General features: G+C 41.5%; 2 protein-coding genes across 4 annotated transcripts in view; one reads left to right on the top strand and one right to left on the bottom strand.

Annotated features, from left to right (window-relative positions):
- Nucleotides 1-1,426: 1,426 nt before the first annotated feature.
- nthl1 (nth-like DNA glycosylase 1) lies at nucleotides 1,427-6,979 on the bottom strand. The gene is made up of 7 exons (XM_033623400.2): nucleotides 6,858-6,979; nucleotides 5,712-6,043; nucleotides 3,669-3,910; nucleotides 3,406-3,576; nucleotides 3,133-3,292; nucleotides 2,158-2,263; nucleotides 1,427-1,952 (listed from the first exon to the last, which is right to left on the bottom strand). Exons 2-7 carry the CDS (start codon nucleotides 5,971-5,973, stop codon nucleotides 1,652-1,654), a joined length of 1,242 nt encoding a protein of 413 aa, XP_033479291.1. The 5' UTR covers nucleotides 5,974-6,043; nucleotides 6,858-6,979; the 3' UTR covers nucleotides 1,427-1,651.
- A 68-nt stretch (nucleotides 6,980-7,047) lies between these two features.
- Nucleotides 7,048-23,088, top strand: part of tsc2 (TSC complex subunit 2) — a 37,135-nt gene continuing 21,094 nt past the window's right edge. For all 3 annotated transcript variants that reach the window (XM_033623399.2, XM_033623397.2, XM_033623396.2), the window contains exons 1-25: nucleotides 7,048-7,193; nucleotides 10,614-10,756; nucleotides 10,877-10,963; nucleotides 11,304-11,414; nucleotides 11,509-11,656; nucleotides 11,975-12,092; nucleotides 12,196-12,244; nucleotides 13,410-13,535; nucleotides 13,685-13,758; nucleotides 13,871-13,997; nucleotides 14,685-14,828; nucleotides 14,921-15,058; nucleotides 15,165-15,268; nucleotides 15,410-15,491; nucleotides 15,590-15,745; nucleotides 16,510-16,629; nucleotides 17,061-17,183; nucleotides 17,283-17,389; nucleotides 17,530-17,695; nucleotides 20,299-20,421; nucleotides 20,544-20,678; nucleotides 20,913-21,102; nucleotides 21,257-21,350; nucleotides 21,433-21,535; nucleotides 22,854-22,948. In XM_033623399.2, the coding sequence (XP_033479290.1) occupies nucleotides 10,622-10,756; nucleotides 10,877-10,963; nucleotides 11,304-11,414; nucleotides 11,509-11,656; nucleotides 11,975-12,092; nucleotides 12,196-12,244; nucleotides 13,410-13,535; nucleotides 13,685-13,758; nucleotides 13,871-13,997; nucleotides 14,685-14,828; nucleotides 14,921-15,058; nucleotides 15,165-15,268; nucleotides 15,410-15,491; nucleotides 15,590-15,745; nucleotides 16,510-16,629; nucleotides 17,061-17,183; nucleotides 17,283-17,389; nucleotides 17,530-17,695; nucleotides 20,299-20,421; nucleotides 20,544-20,678; nucleotides 20,913-21,102; nucleotides 21,257-21,350; nucleotides 21,433-21,535; nucleotides 22,854-22,948 (2,855 nt within the window). In that variant the 5' untranslated portion in view covers nucleotides 7,048-7,193; nucleotides 10,614-10,621. The remainder of the gene's footprint in view (nucleotides 7,194-10,613; nucleotides 10,757-10,876; nucleotides 10,964-11,303; nucleotides 11,415-11,508; nucleotides 11,657-11,974; nucleotides 12,093-12,195; nucleotides 12,245-13,409; nucleotides 13,536-13,684; nucleotides 13,759-13,870; nucleotides 13,998-14,684; nucleotides 14,829-14,920; nucleotides 15,059-15,164; nucleotides 15,269-15,409; nucleotides 15,492-15,589; nucleotides 15,746-16,509; nucleotides 16,630-17,060; nucleotides 17,184-17,282; nucleotides 17,390-17,529; nucleotides 17,696-20,298; nucleotides 20,422-20,543; nucleotides 20,679-20,912; nucleotides 21,103-21,256; nucleotides 21,351-21,432; nucleotides 21,536-22,853; nucleotides 22,949-23,088) is intronic.

The following is a 23,088-nucleotide window of genomic DNA, read 5'->3' as shown; positions in this document are numbered from 1 at the left end:
TTTCCACCACTGCTTACATTAGGATGGATTTTTGTTCTTCAAGTCACCTGTGAGAGAAAAATTCCTAGCACTGCTGATGTTCTTTTGAGCAACAAATCAGATCCATGTACAAAGGGTGAGTTATGGCTTCTGGATTGCTCCTGTCAGGATGCCCTCAAGCAAGGCATTCACTCATCTGCCCAGTGGCCACCAGTACCTGCAAGCTCAGTGTAAAACCTGTATAAATGTGAGTGCTCAGTCAGCTCTCCCTTACAGACACAGAATAACACATTTAAAATCGAAAGCACACTGTCACAGACATTTCATAGTGTCTTCAGTCTTGTGTTTTAATATCTGTCACAAGCTTTTTCCACAGAAGACCGTTTGGCTTGAGGCAAAACAAACAGGCGTAACATATAACATCAACAATGCCCCGGTAAACCAAGACAGCCAGTCAACACGCAATGACACGCCTGATGACATGCAGTCATGTTATTATTAGTAACACCTGTGGTTTTCCTAATTTAACACACCTATTTCTCTGAGGTATTGTGTGAGCTAGGTATGTTTAAGTTAGGGGTGTCTGATATACCAGTATTGACAATAACTATGGTATTGAATAATGAAGTACTGATATCATGTTAATAATACACATGATAAGATTGTGTAATTAATCCAGCGTCTCTTATATCACTCCTGTTTCTGTTCTTGCTGTGTGTCCCTCCCCTGATGGTATCTGGTTCCCCTTTCACTATGTGTTAAGTGTAAATGCTCTTCTTGTACAATTTGTACAGTCATGGTTACAGACTCTCTCCACCTCCCTACACTTGTGTTTTGAGTGTAATTCATTTGCGCAAGAGAGACAAAATGCAAAGATGAATTTGACTGACAGCATTGTGAGTTAAGTTACAATAATCGTGTAGTGAAAATCTGATAGAGCCAACCCCAGTTCAAGTTGTGACGCATTTTAAGCAGTAACTAACAGGCTGGTTGCACAAATTCACTCAAGGCTTTGTTTGAACTAATGTTATTTTTGGGTTCTTTCCCAAGTTAATTTCCTGTTCATCTTGCCTTTAAAATGTCTATATGGACTCTTTCAATCTTGTTAAGAGGTAATGGTGTTTGGCCAGTTCTAATGAAGTGAATTTAATCACCAATTTGGACTAACTTATTGCACAGTTGAAGGCAACATGTGACCTTGCAAGTCACTGCACTGAGAAATACAACCAGCTTTTATGAATAAACTGCTTTAGTACACTATATATTCCAGGTTCAGCATTTATGGGGGACTTAAATATTAAAATGCTATCAGTAAGTTTACTGTTGATGAACTGAAATTGCACCATTTTTTAAAGTTTAAGTTCTTGTTATGTGTTCTCAATATGCATCAGGCAAACTCCCTCTGCTGGAATAAAGGGAAAACTTGAAACACGACCTTCACATCCACTTTAAGTACAGACATTTTTTATTTGATATGAAAACACTAGCAGTACAAAAATATTGAATCTCATATAAAGTGTAAAAGGTGTCGTTACAGTGTCAAATAAAACTATTATGACAATATCTAGAACCATATTAACATCAAGGTGTAGCTTTGAGGTATGTTTTCAGTGTGTGTACAATAACATTTGTCCTTATCCAACATTTGGTCGCAGCTCAGACAAAAACTGCATCAATGATTAACCTTGCTTTTTAATCTCCGTCTCTGTGCGGTGGGGGAAACAGGTGTCGACAGTGGCTCTGTCTTTGTCCTCTCGTGTTTAACAGCAGATTGTTGTTCAGGTTCAGTTTTTGTTGTGAGGGAGGAGGTTGGAGACCGAGGGGATCCGGCTTTAGGCCTCTTAGTAGGAGAAATCTTGTGGACGGATGGACAGCTGTGCTGGTTCAGACACACAGAGCAGAGAGGGTTGACGGGGAGACAAACCTGCTGTCCGAAACCAACGAGCAGCCAGTTGATCTCACTCCACAGCTCCCTGTAACAGAGTGTGAGAGAGGAAGCTTGATTTAAACCTGAGTTCTGTCAGTCAACACAACATGTTGAAGAGCTCCTGTCAGTCAACGGAGTCAATGATGTGCTGTGTGCACCCAGGTCAGTCTGGATGACTCTGATCTTTATAGACCTGTTGGTCCGTGTTAATCAGGTTGTGCGGGTCAGCAGTGAGTAAGTTATGCTGTTACCTGGGTAACCACTCCTCCAGAGCCTTGCGTGTTTCCTCTGGGCTCTTGGTGGGTTTCTTGAGCCAGCCCAGTCGATTAGAGATGCGATGAACATGTGTGTCCACGCCTAAACAAAAAAACTGACATTATATAGAAGCACATACACACATATCATCCACTTTTTGTAATGTCTGGTGATCTGTAGTGTTTGTATTACAGTTTTCTTGTTTGGTTAAATATTGTTTGGTCTTTGTGTATTGCTTTGTATTTATGTGAAACAGTTGATGATCTGTGACGCAAGAAAAATTTCTGATTTTGTTTCTGACAATACAGTGAAATCAAAGTCAAATCACTATGTCACATACACCTAGTCTACTCATAGCAGATATAAAGTATTTTTTCAGTTTCTATTCTATGCTGCAACTTTATCAGCCTCTGGTTCCCCTGAAGAAATGTGTTAAAAAACATACACAGTTTAGTCCAATGGAATACATGGAGTAGTCTTGCATAGCCAGACTTTGTGCTGGAGAAAGGTCTGGGTAAACCCATCATAATTTTGCACTAAAGAAAATAAAGCTTTGGGTTGTTTATATTTGTTTAAACCAATCACAATCATCTTGGGCTGCACTAAGCCCAGATGCAGCAACAGTGCCCCGTGCCAGCAGCAAACTTGTTTTATTTGAGAAAAAGAGGCCACATAAAAACACAGTAAAAGATGTTAAGATGAGTGTGGGTTGCTAGCTTCGAGGTTGTTTTGTTGTTTCAGGCAAAATGCTAACATGAAGTGTGGAGATAGGTCCGGCTATGCAAGACTAGTTCCATGTAGCAGCGATGATTTTGAAAACAGTGACATGCAGATAGCAGATGGGGAGGACAATTCTGTCTGAGTGCAGTGACATGTTCTGACAGCCTCATTGTTCTGCTCTGTTAGACGCTTTTTATTTTATTCCATTTGATGTATAAATGATCGTGCATGCTTCCTGACTGTGTCCCCACCAATGCCAGACACCTGGTCCCAAGCGATGCCCATAGCCAAGTGAGCCATCTTGGGTCCAACTCCTGGCAGGCGGACCAGCCCCTCCACGCTGTCTGGGATGTCTCCTCCGAACTCTTTCTGCAGCATGGCCGATGTCAGCTTCAGATACTTCACCTTAGTCTGGAGAAGGTTGGGTGGGAAATCCATTCAATAAGGAGAAAGAGTGAACAAAAAAGGAGGGTGAGAAGAGGGAAGCATGGCTCCTGTAATGCATAAACAGACTTCAGCTTTACCCTCCAGAAGCCGACAGGATAGATGAGTTTTCCCAGTGTGTCGTCATCAGTAGCGAGTATATTTTCTACAGAGCAGCCGTGAGCTCTGAGCTTCTGCATGGCTGCTGCTGTCACCTGGTCCTTGGTCTGACTGGACAGCATGAGTGACACCAACACCTGGAAACGTCTCACCTGTGCAGACAGAGAAGAGAACACACAGAACACGATAGATGAATTTGAACTAGTGAATTATGTGTCCTTACAAACAACTAAACCACACCTACATGTGCAGGAGCCTCTGTGTCATAGCACTTCTCTGCTCCCATGTTATCTACAGGTGCATCACGGCCGCTCCTCATCTCACGAATGTATCCCAATTGTTTCTTCCAGTCGGGAGGTTCCCAGTGTTCTGTCTTCACTGGTGTAATGCCTTCATCCGTGTCATATTCCACTTTTAGCCGTCTCCTCCTGCGACTGTGTGAAGACAACGGTAAAGTGTCTGTTTCTGTTTTTGGATGGCAACCACCTGAATGAGCACAGGGGAGAGGAATGAGAAAGATCTGACCCTGCATGGTAATACAGTAACAATATACACTACATGGGTATTAATTTGCTGCTACAACAGCCTCCAGTCTTGTGGGAAGGCGACTAAACACAGAGCTCTGTGCAGACTGGTAAAATTCAGACTCTGAAAACTACCATTTCTTGCATTTAAAGACCTTTTCAAGACCATTTTAACCCTAATCAAAAACTGAAATATGGACAAATATTTTTTTTTCTTATCCAAGCACTGAAGGTAAGTACAAAGGTAAGTGGTGTGTGGTATGTGGCTCTGTGCAACGCAGAGGTAGCTTTTACATGAGAACATAGTTATTAGAGTGAGTAAGCTTATTCTACATTTTGACAACAGGTATGTGCAAGTTTTAAGTAAAAAGACTTTAAGGCAGGTTTAAAGATTTGTAACATCAGAAATGTGGACTTTCATGTAGAAGAGCTTGACTTATTTTGACAAAAAGAAATTAAAAGATGGATAATTGGTCTACAAAGATATGTAAAGTAGTTGTGTATGTTTTTCATCTGTGTGTGTATGTATATGTATATATGTATGCACCTATGAGCAAAAGTTAGTAGGGTTTTGGAGGAAAATAGCCCTCTTCTAGTGAATACAGTAGATAACAGCTAGCAAAGCTTTGGACTTTTAATGGAGTTGCACCGTCATTGCTTATTGCATCATACTTGTGGATTTATTTCCTAAATATAAGGACACAAAACAACCCAATGGGGAAACACATTCAAGGTACAGAAACAGACTGGAATGAAACAACTCCCCAACTTAACCACTTCTCTTTAACAATGCTGTCTGTGTGACTCACTGACCCAACCTGTTGGTTTTGGAACAATTTATTTCTCTATGATTGTCTGTGCTTTGTTTTCTCTTCTCTTTCTTAACTTTTTTTGGTATTACATTCTATAACACATCTAAGTCTATAAAAATAAAATAAAAAAGATGGATAAGTGAAGACAAATTTGGGAGTGCTGCACTGGGCCAAGACACTAGGTGTTGGTAAACTGTAGAAAATCCGGTATTAAAAAGCGATCACTGTCCAAGCTGACTCAGTGAAGAGGTCCATGGTGTGGCACCCTGATGATTGTCTGAAGTCGAAATGCGTTGGTCTATGTTATGTGAATAAAGAAGTTTAAACTATAATCAGAGTGCCTTGGATGAGCTTCTTAGACAGCCAGCCCACATCATGGACATCTACACTGAGTAAACTGGCACAGTTGTTGCTTTTTATTCCGAAGGATAAGTGAAATTAGATAAAATGTTTGTGGTAAATGAATGATTTTAAAAGTCTAATATTTAGAAAATTGAATTCAAGACAACTTAAAACTTTTAAGGACCTGCAGACACCCTGTTACGTATCTAGTGGTCAGATAATATTTTTAGAAGTTAAAGTTAAACTGCAAAAACAATGATAAGAGGAGAGATGACAATAAAATCAATTTGGTGAGGTGTTTTTTTCTGCTTTTCTGTACTGTTACTCATCTAATGATCTCTTCCATTAACTAACCATTCCTGCAGGACACATTAACAAGCCTGCATGTCCTTTAGATAAAGTCTAGCCTGCAGCAGTGTTGGAGGCAGCCTGCCATGCCCATACCTGTATATCTGGATGTGATGTGCCAAGCACTGCTCAGATGCAAGAGTCCACAACAAGTGAAAGCAACCTTGGCAACTTTCCCCAGCTGCGTCTGTGAATTCTGGTTTATTTCTAGATAACTTTACAAGTGTCTGTGTTCAGCTAGTAGCCCAACATAAACATTACCCGTTGATGAGGGGGCCGAGGAGTTTCTTTGCTCAGCGATCCTCGCCTCCTCCTCCTCCTCCTTCACCGCCACAGAGGAAACTGGATTCACATTTCTCCGTGTGTTGGTAAGTTTGGAGCTGAGAGAGGCTGAAGCTGCGCAGCCAACACTTCGATCACCACTCCGAGTGATAACAGACATGCTCGGCATGAAATAAGGAGAGGTCATAGTCACACACTGGACTGCATAACAGACCCGCCTGCTGCAGCGGACGGGAAGCATTTAGATGAACCTGAAGTTGGTTTCTCGTTCGTAGATTGTGGCCAAGCACGGACCATAAAGTAGAATTTCCCTTTAAATAAATTCACGAAGAAAAAAAAAATATTATGATTATTAACAACAACAAAAATAACAAAAACATAATTTAATTTATTTTTTAAAATTCAAGCTTATCAACTAAATAATGCAACAACAGGTTGTACGCTGTTAGTGTTTCATAATCACTGTTTACCATTAACATAATTCATAAATATATAAAACTGAATTATACCGATATGCATTTAAGAACTACTTACAATTATGAGTCAGCTATATGAAATCAATGCAGTCTTAGTATTTATGTTAATAACAAGAAATCTACATGATAAAAGGTTAAAAACGGTCAATTTAAATGATCAGGAGGGCTTCCTGACGACCATACATCTGCATTATATATTTTTAAATACAGAAATGTGCTTAAATGATATATGATTAGCAGTAAAAGCTGATACTGTTGCATGCTATATGTTTTGCATGATGACAGGTGTAGCTGTGGGATATAACGAGGATATTAATAAACTGAAATAAACTAGGACGGGTGTCACAGGCATGCAGTTTAAATTAATAAAACTATAAGGAAAGAAACAGCTTATAGATTCCTGTGTGTGAATTAGTATTTTAAATCTAACAACTTTAACTTGTTGTCCAAAAGCTCCACTTACAGGCAGCCTGGCGACAGTGCAGCTCGTGGCCCTCAACGAGGAGCGAACTTCAGCACTGTTAGCATGTTTAGCTAGCAGCTAGTTAGCGTCACCGTTGGGTAACGTTTCCGTTTTAGTAACATATCTCTCTACTATTCTACTATTAAACAGTTTTACGAGGCCTTTAGCAAAGAAAAAGTGGCTCACCTTTGTGTAGACGTTTCGCTCTTCATTTGTTATGATTTATAGCGTTAAAACCAGACTAACTACAGAGCTGTAAGTTAGCACAGTTTGGGTTTAGCTTACTCGGAACTACATTTCCCATCAGCGCGAGTAACAAACGTGTTTTTGTAGGAAGTGCCCCTGTCACAGCATTAGTGTGTCATCCGGTTGAGGAGTGGAGGACTGAAGCTGGACCAGAACAAGCTTTTAGCAGCAAGTACAGAGTTATATCAATGCACAGACGCAGACGGCTGTGTTGGCTGCATACAGACGAAGCTGGCTGCGACTGAAAGAAAGTGAAAGCGAATTATCTCCAATAAGGTGAGAGCAGAGGGGGGAGGAGTTGTTTTTTAAGCTACCAGACCTTGAATGCCACAGAGGAATGCTAGCTCATGACAGGGAATGTAAAGCGTAACGTTAGCTAACGGTTCAGTTGCGCCATTGTGCATTTCTCCCGATTACACCATGTTTATTTTGTCAAGTGTCCAAGGATATAATTTGCTCTGGTCGGAGGCTACCTTGCACCGATGTGGTTGTTGTTGTTGAACTGAAACAGAACAGTCGTTGTCTGTCGGCTCACCTCCCCTCCCCTCTGTCTTTTTCTCTGTCAAGTCCACATGACAGCAGATTCTCCAGACCTGCCCCCTGGGTTTACTTATTTACAGGCTGGGCTGCAAACTCCACTGCTGGCTGACAGCGGGCAGGAGTCTGTTTACCTAAACTACATAAAAACATATTTACTCATTTGCACCATGCAGCACTATGCAGCTAAGTATAGTGTAATAAAAGTTTGCTGTTGCAGATTTAAAGGCAGTGTAATGTTGCCACCACCTTTGTCTGGTCTGGTGTCAGAGGCAACTCAATATCCACCACACAGACTAAGAGTTATAGTACCATAATATATAACTGTTTAATGAGAATATACTATTACTAACAACCATAAATGCACACAACAGAACAGAAAGCTTGCACAGAGCCTACCCATTTCCTTACTTCACTAGTTTTTGCTGCCACCCTAATTCAAGGCAAGTCATTTTTATTTACATAGCCCAATATCTCAAATTTGCCTCAACAGGGCTTTACAATCTGTACAGCATATGGGACCCTCTATCCTTTGACCCTGGCTTCATAAGGAAAAATCCCCCCCAGTAAAAATCTCTATCGGGAGAAATACTGAGCAAACCTCAGGAAGAGCAACAGATCCCTCTCCCAGCACGGACAGACATACAATAGATGCAATAACCAACACAATTACAGTTCAAATGCCAAAATATATACATAGAATGTAAAGAAAATGGATGTAGGAGGATGTCAAGCAATTTTCAGGTGTCGCCAAACAGACATGACCCACACACAGCCTTCATTTTGCCAAGTGACCTGGAAAGAGCACAGCTGCACAACACACAGCAAAACTGAAGCCCATCATTCACTCATATAGGTTAATGAAACAAACAAAGAGAAGGAGAGAAAGAGACAAAAGGAGAGGCTGAGTGTCCGGAGGATGGAGGTCCTCATATGTAAAACACCCTGAGGAAACACACAAACAGCTGTCCAAGTAATTATGAGAAAAAGGCATATTGTTTTTTTTTCCTCAGTGTTTTTTTTGGGAGTGGATCACCTCATCTGAAAAAATGCTACCTCTGCCAATATTATAAAAATACAACAAGAGAGATGCCACATATTTAATGACTTATGTAATGACTGTGTCCATTGTTAAGTTTGACATCTGCTTATCAGGTTGATCATAAACGAGATGTGTCAAGATCTGGGTGTCTGACGGCTTCAGCTAAACAGTTTCCTGGGAGAAAGTATAAAACTGTTTTCTTAAATCTATAAAACTTAAGACTGTCAGAGGCATAGATGGAGACAAAAGGTAAATAAGGACAAAAATGCCAATATTCTTCAAATAGAAATCTTATTTCATCATAGATAAGAAGATCACTTCAGTAACATCCATTTTACAACTCTACACTGTTTAAATGCTAAGGAATCTGAGAAAGAAAACAAAGATGGATTATTAAAAAGGATGCATAAGATCTAATGCATGTTACATATGTTACATTAATGCCATCCAATATGTGTTGTATTTTATTGCTCAGAACATTTAAACCAAACAGTGATAACAGTTTGAAGCATAATATAACAAATTGATTTGTTATTTGCTATAATATTAACTAATAAATAACTTTTCTAATATTGGTCACTCTATGTGGATGACTGTTACAAACTAAGACAGCATTCAGAAAATTACATGCAATTGACTTGCAATATGTGAATTAATAAAAGGCTTATTACCATCAACTGAACATTTGCTTTCGTCTGCCATTTTTCTGCAGATATAACGTCAACTTGGCAACTTGTGTAGCAAAATGACTGGCCGAGTTGTTCCCATCTTTATCTATGGTTGTTCTGACTTGATGGGGCGTTCATGGGAATTTTCCCGAATGGAAACTAATTTTTCCAATTATTAGGAAAGGACATGAATGTAGGGAGAGACCGGCGGGAAAACACAGCATAATTTTCACATCAAATGTAACATTGGTTAAAACAGTGCATTTTATTTCAACTAAACTAGAGTTGGTAATTATTTGAACAGTTGACTAACTAACTAAAAGGCTACTAAGAGGAAGTAGGACCGTTTTGGTGAGTTATATTTAGTTTCTGTCCAGTTTTAATTAAGTATTTTACCATGAGTTAGCAAAGCAATTAAGCTAACATTAATCTCAGTTCAGGGATGGAAATGAATTTAAATTTAGAAGGCGTATGGCAATTTTTCTCTGTTCAATAAGGAAAATAGTTGTTGGAATCACTCATGTTTTGAATTTTCATGAGTTTACATGTTTAATTGATGAGATTGAAAAAAACTAGGAGAGCTAGTGAAGTAGCTAACGTTAAAGGTAGGATCTGGAGCAACAAAACAAAATATAGACATAAACAAATGAAATCCTGCTTAATCATCACCTATGGGCTTCTACTCGTGTGTTGGTGACTCTGTTTGCAGAGCTCCTGCCCTTTAACTGTATTTTGATGTTTTTGTGAGCTCGGACCGCTTCTGGGCGGAGATTTCCCCAGCCAATGAGAGAGCGCAGGTGCCGTGCCTGAGCGTGTCCGAGCGTGCACCAGCGCGAGCCTTGCCTGAACCTCTTCTGTGAAGCCTTCTTCCGTACCTCCGGGCTCCGTACACCCGGGAGAGTTGAGCCTGATAGGAGGGGCCAAATTTGAATGTGTGTTTACAAACAGCAACTGGAAAATCCTCCAGACCCTACCTTTAACTCTTGGTAGGGTTGGGGGAGGGGAGGTGGTGCAGTTAACGTTACCGCCAGCGAAAATACCGTCTGGCAACATTAACGTCACCATATACCCCGGTGAAATTTCAGGACGGTATTAAGTGTGTTGGAAGCATTGTTCCTCCACATCGCGACCGCACCACTCCTGACTCCTCTCCCCGCCGCACCCACACCTCCTTTTCAACATAACTACTAGCAATAGCTGCTAATTGAGCTAACGTTATATATGGCTTTGCACGCCCTTTGACCCTTGTGCTATTGTTTCAATGGCTCATAATCCAGAAGCCTCACTAGTCCGAAAAATGTCCCCACGGATTTAAAGCCCAGTTTACGACAGCCCATAGGGGTTGGCTTTTGCATTATAATAATTATGCGTGTGCAAAAATGTCTTACATGTGTGTTACTATTTTAGACAGCTGTCAATCCTAGCCTGTGTTATCTGTCACTCTTATAGGTTGGGCCATGAATAAACAACCAAGCAAGGAGAGTCTCAAGGACAAGGTGAAGGGGATCTTTGGGCTGGGACCCCCGCGGCCACCGAGCAAACAGAGTGAAACCAGACCATCAGAGTTCATCATTACCACTGACATCATTAAGGTGTGCACAAGAGACAGAGCAACTGTGCATGTTCATACACACTCGCCATGCGTTTGATTGTGCTCCTATTGTGTTTTGCTTAGTTTCATGGTCTTTACTCTTTCCTGTGATGTTTTTCAGGAGCTTCATCCAGACTGCGGTTTAAGCAACCGTGTTCGCATGATGAACCATGTCTGTGATCTTGCCAAAACAAAAAAATTTGAGGAGGTGAGTCTGCCTCAGATGAGACAGTTTTGATACATATTATCCTCTGTGTTTGTTAAAATCTGTGCATGTGGGGTGCCGGTGGCTTAGTGGTAGAGCAGGCGCCCCATGTACAAGGCTGTTGCCGCAGCGGCCTGGGTTCGACTCCAGTTAAAGGTCAAAGAAAACTTTATTATCCCCGAGGGGCAATTTGTTGTGCAGCCAGCAATCTCACACATAAAAAAAAAGTCTGTGGCCCTTTGCTGCATGTCACTCCCTCTCTCTCTGTCCTATCCATTAAAGGCTAAAAAGCCCCCAAAAATATATTAAAAAAAAAAAAAAATCTGTGCATGTGTTGTTTTAGCATGCGGTGGAGGCTGTATGGAAAGCTGTGGAGGACATGCTGACTCCAGAGCAGCCACCTGAGGCCAGACATGCTGTCCTGCAGCTGCTGAGGGCCATTATACAGGGACAGGTATGCAGAAACAATACACAAACATGCAAATACCAAATGTGAATGTAATTCTTTCTTGTCATTTAATGAAGTCATGCTTACCGTTTATGTGAAGGGCGAGCGGCTCGGCCCTCTCAGAGCTTACTTTTTCAAGGTGATCAGAGACTACCAACCGTGCAACGAGGACCTCTCTGATAGGCTGGAAGTCTTCAAGGCCTTAACTGAGAACGGGAAGGACATCACTTACCTGGAGGAGGACATAGGTAAAACTTTTAAAAAATATTAGAGCACTTTAAAAGTTAGTCTGGGTCACTGTCTGGTTAACCATCATACTCCTCTTTGGTTATGAGTTGAAATGTTAGTATTAGGATACTAGATATAAAACGTACAATAAAGACTTTAAATGGATTTGCAAACAATGTGAGAAAGATGGGTCGAATTAGGTTGTGCACAAGTTTGTTTTACTTGTTTAAGCTAAACTGAACAACAACACAGCTGTGATGTTTGTAAATGTAACTTGTTAAGGCATCCACTGGTAATACTGTTTTCTATTCTTGCTCTGTTTTCTCCTCTTCATCCAGCACGTTTTGTCCTCCTGTGGATGGACATCGGTCTCACCTCCGATTTTCTCCATGTACTTGTAAATCTGGTGAAGTTCAACAGCTGCTACCTGGACCAAAATGTCTCCATCATGGTCCAGTAAGTCAGAGATACAGACAGACATGCACACTTATGTTTGTATTTTTTGTGGAAAATGACCACATGCATTTTATTTTTGCCTTCTCTCTTGTGCTCTCTGCAGAAAAATCTGTCTCCTGTGCAACAGAACAACATCCTCAACAGATATTGAGGTGGGCTTTTTTCCCTTCATTGTACTTTTAGATTTATGTTAAACTGATGCAGCCATAACTGCAGTTTAACTTGTTTTCTATTGTCAAACGAAAAACAGTCAACACATTCTTTGTTCAAACAGCTCGTTAGCATTCAGCAGTACATGCTGTCCGTCCCTGCTCAGATGTTACTGTTACAGATTACTGAGCCAATGAAGACAGTCAGAGGTTCGAAGGCTCATAAGTTCATCAAATAATGTGAGAAGAACTTTGTTCCAAATGTTCATCAAATGTGCAAAATCTGTCTTTATCTTTATCTACAGTAAATCAGGTAAATGTAAAAAAGGGTTAATAGTTATTCTTGTCACTATTGGGAAAAATAAAACATTGATTTTGGAATAAATGATGAAGAACCCAAAATCACACATTTAAGTCTACTTAAATTGTGTGGTCGCATGAATATGGTCTTTGCACAATGTGTATTTCAAAGCGCCATGTCACCATAGCAAACTGAAGCATGCAGGGATGACAACTTGTTTATCAAAGTCTTTACCAATTCTCAAATATTAGCAGAGTGCCAATTTGTGGGCCTGGACTGTTTATATGTAGTAACATACTAAACTCACCAGTTGTCTGCAGGTTTTGAAACACGGTGGGTGTGAAATTCCTTAGATCAGACAACAGTTTTCCTTTGTGAAGCTTGCAGATGTATTGAAGTGATACCGACAGACTCATAAAGTGCTGATTAGACTTAGACGTATGAACACTGGAACCTGCATTTTACAACTACATAAATACAGTGTAACAGGAAAATAGAAAAACATCAGTGTTTTTTTTTGTGAAGTTGAGTGTGTGAGGCCTAGTTTTAAACAATCAAGTGGCAGTCTGGCGTAAAAGGTTTGTAATGAACTATGTCTTCGATAATGGTTTTATTGTTAACAAACAGTGCTTATCAAATCATCATCATTACTTCACTTTAGTGAAATGTACCACTACTGCTGTTGAATTTATGAACCTCAGAGTTGTTTTACCTTTGTATTGTTTCTTCTTCAAAGCACTGTGTGAAAAATTAACAAAGCTGGTTTGTATTCAACATTAACCTCAGTTGAGTTTGGACTGCAGCCTTGCATACGATGAATGCTGATGTACTACTTCTGTGTGTGTTCTGTGTGTATGATGAGTCCAGGTGGCACTACAGGTACTGGATGCGGTGGTTTGTTACAACTGCCTGCCCTCAGACTCTCTCACTGTCTTCATCATCACACTGTGTCGTACTGTCAACGTCAAGGAGTTTTGTGAATCCTGCTGGAAGGTAAGAGAACACCCATACACATATTTACACACTCAAACTTTTTCTTGCATCTGAAGCCTCTGGTGTGAAAGGGCGCTATTCATAACCACCTCCTCTGATGACCTCTCCTCTGTTGTTCCACCTTGTTGTGCTGCTCTGTGCCTCTGCAGTTGATGAGGAAGGTGTTGGGGACTCACCTTGGCCACAGTGCCATTTACACCATGTGCCGCATAATGGAGGAGAGGTATTAAGCAGTTTAAGTGTATTTCTGAGCTTAAGGCACATCATATATTATTGTGATGAAGTATGGTTCTCCTGATATGTGTGTCTCTCTAATTACCTACAACTTCCACTAGAGTGTACATGGAGGATGCACCTTTGTTAAGAGGAGCAGTATTCTTTGTTGGGATGGCACTGTGGGGTGCGCACAGACTTCCAGCCCTCAAGAACACACCTACACTGGTTCTTCCATCTTTTTACAAGGTAATGCACACATACACATACACATACAGTATATGCCTTCTTTCCCAGTCACATGTGCTGATAGTAAAATTTAATGTCTGATTATTTTATCATGGCCAAAATAATCCATCCATCCATTACCTAATTTCTCGAAGCCCAAGGTGACACATTAAAAAAAAAACCTTTTTTTGATCTTAATCCTAACATCATCATAAAAAACACCCCAGCAGATATTAATAGATGGAGCAAATAATTTTTGTCTTGAAATGTGATTTAAAAGTTGTTGCAGATTAACTTTCTGTGGGCGCACTTATTGTTTAATTGTTTTCCATCTAAAATTGTCAAAGAAAAGAGTAGTCTCTCTTTCTGTCCAAAGATCACTCTGTCACTTTGTGCTATTAAACACATGTATTTACATGCATGCTGCTGTGCCAAGTACAAAAGCGTTTTGCATGGGCTGCATATCCCTTTGTGTTGTTAGTGTTAGTCATACTACGTATTTTCTGTCAAGCAGTATCCGGTGTGACTTTATCATTTGTTGTGCTGTCCCGAGCTCTGAGCATTTATAGAAGAGCTGAGATTGAACAATAATGATTGAATGATACACGAAAAATGACTAAATAGTAGGTAGTCTTAAAAAACAAGACCATACTATGAATGTAATACATTAGATGTGATAACTGTTGCTGTCTGACCTCTACCATGCAGGCCATGTCATGTGCCAATGAAGTGGTGTCCTACGAGATCGTCCTCTCCATCACCAGATTGATAAAAAAGTATGGCAAAGAGCTGCAGGTGGTCACCTGGGACATCCTGCTTGGAATCATAGAGCGACTGCTGCAGCAGATCCAGGTACACTCATACATGCTGCACATGTGCACATATACAGATTAAAATACAGGTTTGTTCCTAGACTAAGTCGTCCGTCTCATCTGTCTTCACAGACTATAGGCAGTGCAGAGCTGAAGGCCATCGTGTATGAGCTGTTGACCACAGTAGAGGAGCTGTATGAGCAGAATGGTTACCATGGCTCCACGGAGAAGTTTTTCAGTCTGGTGGAAAAATGTGCTGACAAGAGACCTGTTAGTCGTTTTGAGTTTCCATCCCTTTGGTGTCATCCTGTGTTCTCACTTGGTCCTCAAACATACTGCTGCTACTTTTCTAATCATGATCTTGTGTGTGTGACAGGATGCATCAGTGCTGACCCTCATCTCATACAGAGCTCAGTCTATCCAGCCAGCCAAGGATGGCTGGATTCAGAGCCTTCACCGCCTCATGGAGAAATTCTTCAGGTAGGACACACACAAAGACGATGGTGATGATATTTTGGTATTTTATTTCTGTGTCTTTTAGTTAACCGTCATTGTCTTACATCTCTGCTGTACTATAACCTTTCCTTTTTTTCTCGTGTTATCTTACCATCTCTCTGAAAGGAATGAGACCCGCAGTGTTATAAGGATCAAAGTGCTTCATATCCTGTCCTTCGTTCTCAGTACCAACAGACAGCTTTACGAGGTCTGTATGCTCACACACATGAACATTTCAGATGAATAGTTCATAAAATTCAACATAGTAAAACTCTTTCTCTTATTTTGTTCTTTGACCTGTTCCAGGATGAGCTGATTGAAATGGTGGTGATCCCCCAGCTTAGTGGGATAGCTGAAGACCGGGACCTGGCCGTCCGAAAACAGGCCACCCAGCTACTGGTGGACCTTGCTGAGGGCTGCAACACACACCACTTCACCAGCCTGCTGGACATCATTGAGCGGGTACACACACACACACACACACACACACACACACACACACACACACACAGCTGTTGTCTAGGGCTGTCAAAATTGCTCAAAAATGAGTTTGAATATTCCTTCTAAAAATAACTCATAGGTTAGAAGTATTTGAAATTTTTTTTTTCGTATTATGTCCACAAGAGGGCAAACTAATACAAGGAAACATAACTACTTGTAGGTATTTTTATTTCAACAAAAACGTCTTTGAAAACATTTACATACCTACACATTAAAACACATAAAACAATTATCTATAACATTACGTTATAAACGACCGCAGACCTCTTGCTCGCCCCCCCTCTCTGACCCGTGGCCACGCGAGCCCTGAGCGAATGCGTCAAGCCGGGTGACGGAGACAACAGCTGGGAGCAGAACCGCTTGTCGACCAGTGTGGAGAAATGCGCGTCTGATGTGAACGGAAGTGCTCCGGCTCGTGCGAGAATTTCGGTGCGCTGCGCTTCGCAGCGCTTGCGCGGGCGGTGCGGCCCTGGCGTTTATGCAGTGTGTTCAGTGCAGCGGCCCAGGCCAACGTCCACTCGCGAAGAGGACAGCTGCGGTGGTGTTTTTTTTCTTCTCCACAATCGAATATTAATTTTCACATTCGAAGGTCCATTTTTTTTCAAATTCGAATTTAAATTCGAATTTAGAATATTCGTTGACAGCCCTAATGTTGTCTCACTTTAATCCACATTCTGTCCCTTCCAGCCATGATAAGATCGTTCAAGTGTTTTTTGTCTGTGTAGGTGGCCAGTCGCTCTCTAGTGTGTTCAGGGCCCCTGGAGGTTTCTGAGAGAGACCCCACAGCAGAGTCTCCTATGGAAGACGTCCGGACTGCTATACTGGGCCTGCTGGAAATCCTGCAGGTACACACATGAGGACTGATCAAAATTGGTGTTAGGAGGTTACACCTAAAAAGCATCTGAAATTTGCATACTCAATACGGTTCTTATCTTTTACAAAATGCATTTGTTTTGATCTTTACAGACTTCTTAAATCTGCCAGCAGAAAGAAGAAAAAAATATTTCAGTGATTTTAGATAAGCTTGTTTCCAGATATTAATGCAGTCTGCCTGGTAGCTATCTGATGTCGTTTAAGGTATCTTTGTATCAATAATTGTTGTAAACATCAAAGAGAATAAATATCGTAGCTACTGATAACTGTCAACCTCTCTTGAGTTTTATTCTTTAACCCTAAATGATAAAACAGATGGCACTGAAAGGTTTTTTTTCCAGTTGGAAAAAATGAGCTTGTCGTAGGCGTTGTGATTAACCTCCATCTATTTCTCTCCTGGCAGAGTAAACTTTACAGCCTACCAGCCAGTCACGCTAGTCGTGTGTATGAGTTGCTTATCAGCCACCTGCAGCTTCACTACAAGAACAAATATTGCTCAGCAATCGCTTCCAGTATTAGACTGCAGGTAGGAGGGGCTCATTTTTTCTGTGCATGTTACTCTCTCTCCATTTCTGTTGTACATGCATATTAACTTCTTTTTCTTCAAACTTTGATTCTCCCTCAGGTGTTTGACTTCTTCCTGATGATGCGGGCGGACTCCCTTCACCGTCTTGGAGTCCCCAACAAAGATGGGGCCATGAGGTTCAGCCCTTACTGCTACTGTGACACAGGGTGAAGACGATCGCGCACACACACACACACACACACACACCATTTTTTTCCCACAGTTCTTATCTGCATCTGTTTTGCACATTATAATCCAGACAACTAAATACTAACAGGACTGTTAATTGTTAACGTTGTTGTTTCAGAGAGCCAGAGAAGCGAGTCGCTGAAAAGAAGCCTGCGGGGTCAACATCTCCTCCTGCTGGCAGCCCTGCTCCAGCTGCTGCTCCTCCTGCTGCGACCGCCTCAATACGTTCAGCCTACCTGCCCTACGCACCGGCCTTCAGTGTCCTCCTGCAGTGCCTCAAGATGGTACGTGCAAAATATTGTATTCAACTTACAGATAAGTGACATGTGCATAGATTGTACAGTACAGGCCAAAAGTTTGGACCACCTTCTCATTCAATGCGTTTTCTTTATTTTCATGACTATTTACATTGTAGATTCTCACTGAAGGCATCAAAACTATGAATGAACACATGTGGAGTTATGTACTTAACAAAAAAAGGTGAAATAACTGAAAACATGTTTTATATTCTAGTTTCTTCAAAATAGCCACCCTTTGCTCTGATTACTGCTTTGCACACTCTTGGCATTCTCTCCATGAGCTTCAAGAGGTAGTCACCTGAAATGGTTTCCACTTCACAGGTGTGCCTTATCAGGGTTAATTAGTGGAATTTCTTGCTTTATCAATGGGGTTGGGATCATCAGTTGTGTTGTGCAGAAGTCAGGTTAATACACAGCCGACAGCCCTATTGGACAACTGTTAAAATTCATATTATGGCAAGAACCAATCAGCTAACTAAAGAAAAACCAGTGGCCATCATTACTTTAAGAAATGAAGGTCAGTCAGTCCGGAAAATTGCAAAAACTTTAAATGTGTCCCCAAGTGGAGTCGCAAAAACCATCAAGCGCTACAACGAAACTGGCACACATGAGGACCGACCCAGGAAAGGAAGACCAAGAGTCACCTCTGCTTCTGAGGATAAGTTCATCCGAGTCACCAGCCTCAGAAATGGCAAGTTAACAGCAGCTCAGATCAGAGACCAGATGAATGCCACACAGAGTTCTGGCAGCAGACCCATCTCTAGAACAACTGTTAAGAGGAGACTGCGCGAATCAGGCCTTCATGGTCAAATAGCTGCTAGGAAACCACTGCTAAGGAGAGGCAACAAGCAGAAGAGATTTGTTTGGGCCAAGAAACACAAGGAATGGACATTAGACCAGTGGAAATCTGTGCTTTGGTCTGATGAGTCCAAATTTGAGATCTTTGGTTCCAACCGCCGTGTCTTTGTGAGACGCAGAAAAGGTGAACGGATGGATTCCACATGCCTGGTTCCCACTGTGAAGCATGGAGGAGGAGGTGTGATGGTGTGGGGGTGTTTTGCTGGTGACACTGTTGGGGATTTATTCAAAATTGAAGGCACACTGAAGCAGCATGGCTACCACAGCATCCTGCAGCGACATGCCATCCCATCCGGTTTGCGTTTAGTTGGACGATCATTTATTTTTCAACAGGACAATGACCCCAAACACACCTCCAGGCTGTGTAAGGGCTATTTGACCAAGAAGGAGAGTGATGGAGTGCTGCGGCAGATGACCTGGCCTCCACAGTCACCGGACCTGAACCCAATCCAGATGGTTTGGGGTGAGCTGGACCGCAGAGTGAAGGCAAAGGGGCCAACAAGTGCTAAACACCTCTGGGAACTCCTTCAAGACTGTTGGAAAACCATTTCAGGTGACTACCTCTTGAAGCTCATGGAGAGAATGCTAAGAGTGTGCAAAGCTGTAATCAGAGCAAAGGGTGGCTATTTTGAAGAAACTAGAATATAAAACATGTTTTCAGTTATTTCACCTTTTTTTGTTAAGTACATAACTCCACATGTGTTCATTCATAGTTTTGATGCCTTCAGTGAGAATCTACAATGTAAATAGTCATGAAAATAAAGAAAACGCATTGAATGAGAAGGTGTGTCCAAACTTTTGGCCTGTACTGTATATAATATGATCGACGTAGCCACCTTTACTTCACCCATTGGTTTGAGGACTCTTGTTATGAAGCCCTAAAGTTTGGCATTTTGGCTGTCGCCATATTGGATTTTTGGAGTCAGAAGAGACAATATTTGGACTTACGCTAACTGCTAGTTGGGTAGTATGGTGCATTTACAGCCATGGTTAACTGTGATAAATCTAATGCCATTTTTTTGTAGGGAAAACGGGCTTTAAACTGATAACAATAAAACACACTTTTTGGAAAAATTGAATATCCATCTCCTTAAAGGGCCTTTTAGTACAACCATACGCTGGACACACGACAGCTACAGCTATGACACACTGTGAATATGGGGTTATGCCACGGTTACATTACCTAACTTATGTTGGCGCGGTTGCGACTTCTCAACAGTTGGCACCAACCTGTCACTCAAAACAGCACTGCCCTTATGTAGGTGTAACTACAAACCTTAATAAAATTTGAATGTGTGAGTTGTATGAAAATTCACCTTCGTACAATTGTCGTGATTGTTGAAATTAGCGATAGAGACCAAAAACATTTTTCTACCAGGCTGTAAACATGTTTATTGCTACTGTAAAGTTTGGTGTTTTAACATGGGGGTCAATGAAAATTGACTTGCTCTTGGTGCCAACCCCAAGAGGCCATTCGAGGAACTGCAGTTTTTGACGCCTGCACGTTGGCTTAATTTTTCAGACGTTGCCACTTGGACATGCTTGGAATTCAATGGCAGCTGTTTGTCTGCTGTATCTTGTAGAATAAATAACTGAGTATCGCTAACGCTCCAGGTTTTATTCCCCTTCGTAGCAAATGACTTTACACAGTACACAGAAACACTCAATGATTACAGGGATTTCCCTTATGTCTTAAAAGAAATGAGACACAGTTTATTTTTCTTTTGTAGGAGACAGATTGGAAGGTGCTGAAGCTGGTTCTCGACAAGCTGCCGTGGACTCTGCAGTACAAAGTGCTGCTGCTCACGTCACCATGCAGCTTGGATCAGCTCTGCTCTACACTCTGCTGCATGGTAGTGCAAATAAAGACACGTGAATGCAAATCTATACTTGCATGTCTGTACACATGTGAATTTGCTTGCGAACACATGACCAAATGTCACTATACGTTGCTCAGTTCTTTGTGTGCTTGTAGGTTACAGATCGGATGATCTCTGAGCGCTTGAAGAAGACCCCAGAGGGGTTCTCTCGCACTGATGTCCAGCTGGCGGTGGTTCCTGTCCTCACAGCGATCACCTCCTACCATAACTACCTGGAGCAGTCGAGACAGGTGCAAATGAAAGACTGTAAAGTCTGAATGAAATGGTTGACATCATCAACAGGTTTCTTGGAAGCTCTCATGTTGGGTTTACTGACTGCCAGAAGAGCAACATTTGGGCAACAACATCCATTTATGGCTGGTGTCTGTATATGACACAGATTTACCAGCCTCTCCACACACATGCATGGGGGCAATTGTTTCCATGCTGGTATGTCATTAGTTAATTTCCTTTCCCCTCTACAGAGAGAACTGGTTCAGTGCCTCGAGACCGGCCTCATTTACCGCTGTGCCAAACAGTGTGTGGTGGCTCTTACAATGTGCACGGTGGAGATGCCTGACATCATGATCAAGCTCCTCCCCGCTCTTATCGTCAAGCTCACCCACATCTCTGCAACTGTTGCCATGGCGTCTCCTATGCTCGAGTTCCTCTCCAGTGAGCAACAAAAGCTTTTTGAAAACTTCTTCAGTTCTTTTTTTAAAAAAGTTTCTTTACCCTTGTTAAGTGTTCAGGGCCAGTTAGTCACATCAAGTTTTTCTGTGAAGAAAGTATTTGTCTGATGTATTCTTTCTTCTGTTCTGTGTCATAGCTCTGGTGCGCCTGCCCCATCTCTATGCCAACTTTGTAGCTGAGCAGTATGTCAGCGTGTTTGCCATCTCTCTACCCTACACTAATCCCTCCAAGTAAGTGCTCATGTACACACAAACAAGTGTCTTCTCAAATGCACAGACACACTGACCTGTTTGTTTCTTCCATTCCCATCAGGTTCAACCAGTATATCGTGTCCCTTGCCCACCATGTGATCGCCATGTGGTTTATTCGCTGCAGACTCCCCTTTCGTAAGGACTTCGTTCAGTACATCACAAAGGTGTGTGCCGGTTTGTCTCACTACCTTTATTGACTTATTTATAAGTTGGAATTTTCATTTCAAAATAAAACATCAGAGAGGAGAAACAATACAATACTGACTGAAAGCACAAGAGCATAACTCCCACATGGAAATCAATTTCACCACTGTGCTCTCAGATCATCCTTGTGTTTACGCATTTGTGAAAGAAAATTTCACACTTGAGCAAATATTTTCTTTTATATACGGCAACCTTCTCTCCCAATCCTTTAAAGGAAGGACTCCAGCAGCTTTCAATTCATTAGAAACATTTGGCATGCAGTCATCAGATAATACCTTTAAAGGAGCAGTATGTAGGACTTAAGGTGATCCACCGGCAGAAATGGAATATAATATTGGTAACTTTGTTTTCGTTAGTGTATAATTCCCTGAAACCAATAATCATTGTGTTTTTTGTTAGTTTAGAATGAGTCCTTCATATCTACATAGGGAGCGGTCCTCTTCCACCATGTTGCACCGCCATATTCAACACTGGCTCTAGAGAGGGCCTTACACTTTTTTACGTCACTTACAGACCACAGTAGTTTAGGTGGTTGCAGTCTGCAGCCTCACCACTAGATGATAAATCCTACACATTGTTTTTTAAGGAATAGTTCAGCATTTTGGGATATATGCTAATTTGTTTTCTTGCCGAGCGTTAGATAAGAGTCTATACCGTCTCTGTGTGTTGAATATGAAGCGACAGACAGCAGGCGGTTATTTTAGCTTTGGATAAAGCCTGGGCCCTTGAGTCTTGTGAATAAGTTGTTGCCAGGCAACCACCAGAGAGAGTCTGATAAGTTCCTCTGCCTCGCTAAGAAATCTGGCACATAACCCGCAATAAAAACCATTTTATACTTCAGTCTTTCTGCGATTTAAACAAACAAGCTATGAGGCAGGAAGTGAGCTTTAGAGGTGCTGGTAGGTTAGTTTTGGACATACTCAGACTGTTTCACCCCAGTGTCGCTGTGCAGTGCTCTCCTGGCTGTAGCTTTATATTTAACGGACAGACATTAGAGTGGTGTCAATCATCTCATCTAACTTTTGGCAGGTAAGCGAATAAGTATATTTCCCAAAAAGTCAAACTATTCCTTTAAAGTCTCCTAAAACACAAAGCTTTGGATAGAGCACTGCAGATGTGTGACGTCACACCATAACAGTGAATCTGGTTTATATAATGATAAAACATTTTGGATTGTATAAGCTTTATCTTTAATCTTTTGAAACTATTTTTAGTTTTTTTCTTTTTAATTTTGCATCTCTATATCTTTACCTTCACAACTTTTGTCTATGTCTTCAGGGTTTGCGATCCAACGCTCTGCTGCCATTCGATGATGGCCATGAGCAAAGTTCATTTCGTGCCCGAAGCACCAGCCTCAATGAAAGGCCCAAGAGGTAAATCATATACACACACAAACCCACACCTGCAAGTGCTGACGTACAAACCAGCAGCAACACACACAGCCCATGTGGCCATTGTTGTATTAGAGAGGTGGGGTTGCCAAGGTAACAAAGGGACTCGGCATGACTGGTAC

This window comes from Epinephelus lanceolatus, chromosome 3 (genome assembly GCF_041903045.1).
Source record: "Epinephelus lanceolatus isolate andai-2023 chromosome 3, ASM4190304v1, whole genome shotgun sequence".
Lineage (NCBI taxonomy): Eukaryota > Metazoa > Chordata > Actinopteri > Perciformes > Serranidae > Epinephelus > Epinephelus lanceolatus.
The sequence above is the reverse complement of the archived record's forward strand: the minus strand, read 5'-3'. Positions and strand labels throughout refer to the sequence as shown.

What these genes read in the sequence shown, in the direction of transcription:
- nthl1 (XM_033623400.2), bottom strand. Translation starts at nt 5,973, where the DNA reads ATGCTTCCCGTCCGCTGCAGCAGGCGGGTCTGTTATGCAGTCCAGTGT. An exon ending in ATCCTGTCGGCTTCTGGAGG is followed by an intron (nt 3,293 to 3,405) that starts GTAAAGCTGAAG and finishes AACCTTCTCCAG; the next exon opens with ACTAAGGTGAAGTATCTGAA. An exon ending in CTGGAGGAGTGGTTACCCAG is followed by an intron (nt 1,953 to 2,157) that starts GTAACAGCATAA and finishes ACTCTGTTACAG; the next exon opens with GGAGCTGTGGAGTGAGATCA.